Genomic DNA, 4,146 nt, shown 5'->3' on the forward strand with positions numbered 1-4,146 from the left:
GCAGTACTGCCTCTAAGCCAAATCCTTGATAACCATCCATCTCCAACCCATCTAATGTTGCAATTCGACATGATCCCTATAGAGTGATTTCCACCCCTGATAGGGACCCATGCCTATATTCCATTCAATGTTTTTTATACTATATCGTAATGCAAGATTCCCTCATTTAGGTCTTTATTGCTCAAGTTATAGTCAAACCACCGCTTACGTCTTAGTTTTTCTACCTTCACGCTATGAGTAGCAGACCTAAGTCAAATTCAGTCAAACTTTTCAAGTTCAATCCATTACTTGGACAAGGCTTCTTCCGTCAATCTATCCCTCACTACCACTCTTAGGCTTGGCACTAGGAATTCCAAGGGCAGTATTGCCTCTAAGCTAAATCTAAGGCTAAATGGTGTGTAGTTGGTGGCCACTTTATAAGGAATATGATAGGCCCATACTAATGCCAAAAGTTAATGCTCTCTATCATTTCTACTAGCCTCCACCATGCATTGTATCAAGTTTTGTTTAAGCTCTCAGCCAGCAGGCCATTCGCTCTATGATAATAGAGTGTGGATAATCAAAAATTCAATCGTGAGAATTTTATTGTAGCCTAAGATGAGGTAAGAATGATGGCAAGATCGACATCTTGGGCTAATGCCAAGGATGAGAATGGCAGGCTTGATGTCATTGTACTAGGCATGAGGTTGATGCTTACATCATAAGCATTATGGTGGGCCATGATATTGTTTCCATTAATGGTTGGTGAGGCATTAGCTTTTAAGTGTGCCTATGACACTAAGTGCCATATATGAGGTGAGGAAGCTAGATGGGAAAAGACTGTTGATGTGTGGAGATAAGGGTTGTGTTGTGAGCAATGAGTGCACTCACATAGTCAAGTCCAATGTTTATAGAAAACTGGTAAACTATGTACAATGAAACCTCATATTTTCAAATTTACAGGAGATGTATAGTTTTGCAAGTTCAAAAACCCATAAAACTTTGTAAGTTATATTTTGGTCTTAAAAATTGAAATGCAAGTTATCATTCATCACTGAGTGAATAATGGTTACGTCTCCTCAACTCAAGTCATCGGTCATCCTTGGGGGGTGTACTACTAAGGTACCCTATGTATATTGTACATTCAAGGGGTATTTTAAAAGCCCCTTACCTTTAGTAAAATGACCTTTTTTTTAAATAAACTTATGGGTTTTTTAAAAATTGATTTAAAACCCCCTTCTTTAAAATGTATTTTTTTGATTTTACCTTAAAATTATGAGTTAGAAAACATTTCATTTGAAGTCAAGTGGCAACTTACATCTTTTTAGGTAAACCCTCGAGCAATCATGCTTCAAAAAAAGGTTTATTAAAGCCCTTAATATTAAGGGCAATCCTAAAGCTTAGGATTTTGAAATTTCTCCAAATTTGTTTTCTTAAAATTCATATAAACATGGGATTTTCAAACAAGGCGCACAAGTGTGCATGGGCTTTTGGATGCAAGAGAGAAAGCAAATGTTTTTTCAAAGGGTGTTAGGCTATTAAAAGGTAATTTTTATAGGAGGATCTCCATATTTATGGCAATTTGAATTACATAACTTAATTAATTTTTAAAAAATTACAAGTGGAAATTCACAAAAGGGTTTCAATCCTCAACGATAGCAAGAGGCAGTGCTAAATGACCCTAGCCCCACTAGGAGCCCAAAAGTGTATTCCCATCTTCATCTAATGCTCAAATGTAGCATTGAGTTGCTAGCCCAGCAGGGTTGTTTAAAGCTATTTTGGTTTAGCATTCCAATCCCCAAACACTCTCATTGGCTCAATTCCTTCCATCCTCCATGCCATTCATTGAAATAGTTTGCAAAATCTCTGGCAGGCTTCATAATTGCCATTTTCAACTCAATAAAGCTTTCATGGGGATACTCAGATGCTAGGTTCCTTTGAGCATTGGACTGCTCAAGTTTCAGTAGTGTAAGCAGTGTGGGGAGGTCCTGTTACACCAATTTGAGCTAGGAAAAAGACATGGTTTGCAAACACCCCCAATTAAGACATAGTTTGTAAACACGCTTATCATTGCTCACCGAAAACCTACAAACCATACACAATGAAAGTGCAACATTTTCATTTTCACTCGTAAAAAAGATTTTCTCAATTTTGTAAGATCTGCAAGATAATTCAGCTATATTTTAACTAAAAAAAGAGCGAATTCTCGAGAAAAACCTTGAAAATTTGAAACCCGAAGTTTTGCAATTTGTTGAGAAGAGTGACCAATTTGAGCTAATGTGAGGTAAGCAAAATATAGTTAGCTAGTGGAAGGGTAGACGGAAGCAAAAGGTGGATAGAGTTGGGATATGGAGGAGATAAGCGTTTGTGGTGACAAGGTTGGTTGTGACTTCCACCATCCAAAACACAAACACACAAACAACAGCTGCCATCGCCATGGACACCCTCCAGCAATCATCCCTCTCCTCGCTCAACGTCGTCCATGGCTCCCTCGCCCCTCTTGCCGCCGCCTCCTCCTCCTCCTCTCATCGCCTCCGCTTTCTTCCCCACCCCTCCCCTGCCCTCCATAGCCTCCTCTTCAATTCCTTGACCTCCAAAATCCCCCAGCCTCTCGGTCGTGGCCACCGCGCCGTCGTTTCCATGTCTCGCTCCGCCGCTTCTGGCTACGCTGCCGCCCTTGCCGATGTCGCAAAATCGCAGAACATCCTCGAGGCCGTGCACGACGACGTCGAGAAGCTGGGTCGCTGCCTCGACGATAAGCAGTTCTTCTCCTTCATCAACAATCCTGTCTTGAAAGGCGAGGGCAAGAAAGCCGTGATCAAGAGCTTGGCTGCCGAGGAGAACTTCCAACCCGTCACAGTGAACCTTCTCAATCTCATAGTCGACAACAGAAGGACTGCGATTTTGAAGCCTCTGGTGACGGAATTCGAACTGCTCTACAACGACATGACGGACACGCAGGTCGCTGTCGTCACATCTGCGGTTGAAATCGACAAGTCGCAGCTCTCGCTCATCGGAAAGAAAATCCAGAGCATGTATGGCTCGAAGAACGTGAAATTGAAAAACGTCATAGATCCTGCCATCATTGCAGGCTTTATCATAAGGTTTGGGAAGGATGGGTCTCGTCTCATCGACATGAGTGTGAAAGGACAACTTGATCGTATTGCTTACCAAATCGAGCAAGCCGAGAAGGCTGCTGCCTATTAAGGTACGCGCTTGTTATTGTTAGATGCCACTGCTCGACTGTCCTGGATCTTGGTGAGGGACATGATCTGGATTCTTACGGTGAGAGCACCAGGTTTTCATCAAGTCCACGTGCTGTAGTGCAGCTTGAACGTTCTCCAGCTGGGTGCTCTTTTGGTAATCGTTCATCCAGAGGCATTCCTGCGTGTATTCTTGTCTACAGGCACATCGTTGTTGGGTTTCTTTTTATATACATTCAATTTTCCAACACGAGTTTGTCACGAAATTTTCGACTTTTGAACTACCGTTCCTCTTACACAATCTTGTTGGTACCGTTATTTATTCGAATAAATCTCGTTCATTGTTATCTTTCGCAAACGATTCCAACTCCGCTTGACTTTAAAATGACGAAATGGCATTAGAGAACTATAATGCGGATATTAAGGTGAAACTGCTAAGTCGCATGGAGATTTAAAATTTGAGGCTGTTTGGGCGAAGGAGTGGACAATTATTTGCTCTCTCTCTTTTGAACCTATGTAAGGAATCCAGTCCGCCTGAGCAAAGGGAAATCTTGGCTATCATAATCTATCTTAAAGAGTAAAGTGAAACCTAGACGAGACACAATGGACAAGAGTACTAAAATAGCATTGAGTGCTCTTGCCTGCTACATCCTCGAAATCTCTTCCCTTTCTCAAAAGAGCAAGCAGAGTCAAACCTTGTCTGTGTGGGCAGTGTGCATGCGCATGTACTTGTAAGTTGTGCGTCTGTTTTGTGAAAGAGTGAGGGAGCTTGACAAGTACTATGTGAACGTCCACGAGAGACCAGTTAGGGGATGAATTGGACAGCGACAATCCTATCCAATCTAGTCACTAAAGAAGCCTCTTGCCACCTCAAGTATGATTTCCATATAATACATTCTCAAAATACAGTATGAGTGTTATTCCACTACTGACCAGTTTTCAACTGCCTAGCTATCTGAATGTG

General features: G+C 41.7%; 1 protein-coding gene across 1 annotated transcript; it reads left to right on the top strand.

Moving 5' to 3' along the window:
- The first annotated feature begins 2,387 nt into the window (after window positions 1-2,387).
- Window positions 2,388-3,370, top strand: LOC147901412 (ATP synthase subunit delta, chloroplastic-like). Its single transcript, XM_087375889.1, has one exon. It carries the CDS (start codon window positions 2,416-2,418, stop codon window positions 3,184-3,186), a length of 771 nt encoding a protein of 256 aa, XP_087232015.1. The 5' UTR covers window positions 2,388-2,415; the 3' UTR covers window positions 3,187-3,370.
- Window positions 3,371-4,146: the final 776 nt, after the last annotated feature.

The sequence above is a fragment of the Dipteris shenzhenensis genome, chromosome 6 (assembly GCF_047967505.1).
Source record: "Dipteris shenzhenensis isolate YYH24624 ecotype China chromosome 6, Dip_SZ_1.0, whole genome shotgun sequence".
Lineage (NCBI taxonomy): Eukaryota > Viridiplantae > Streptophyta > Polypodiopsida > Gleicheniales > Dipteridaceae > Dipteris > Dipteris shenzhenensis.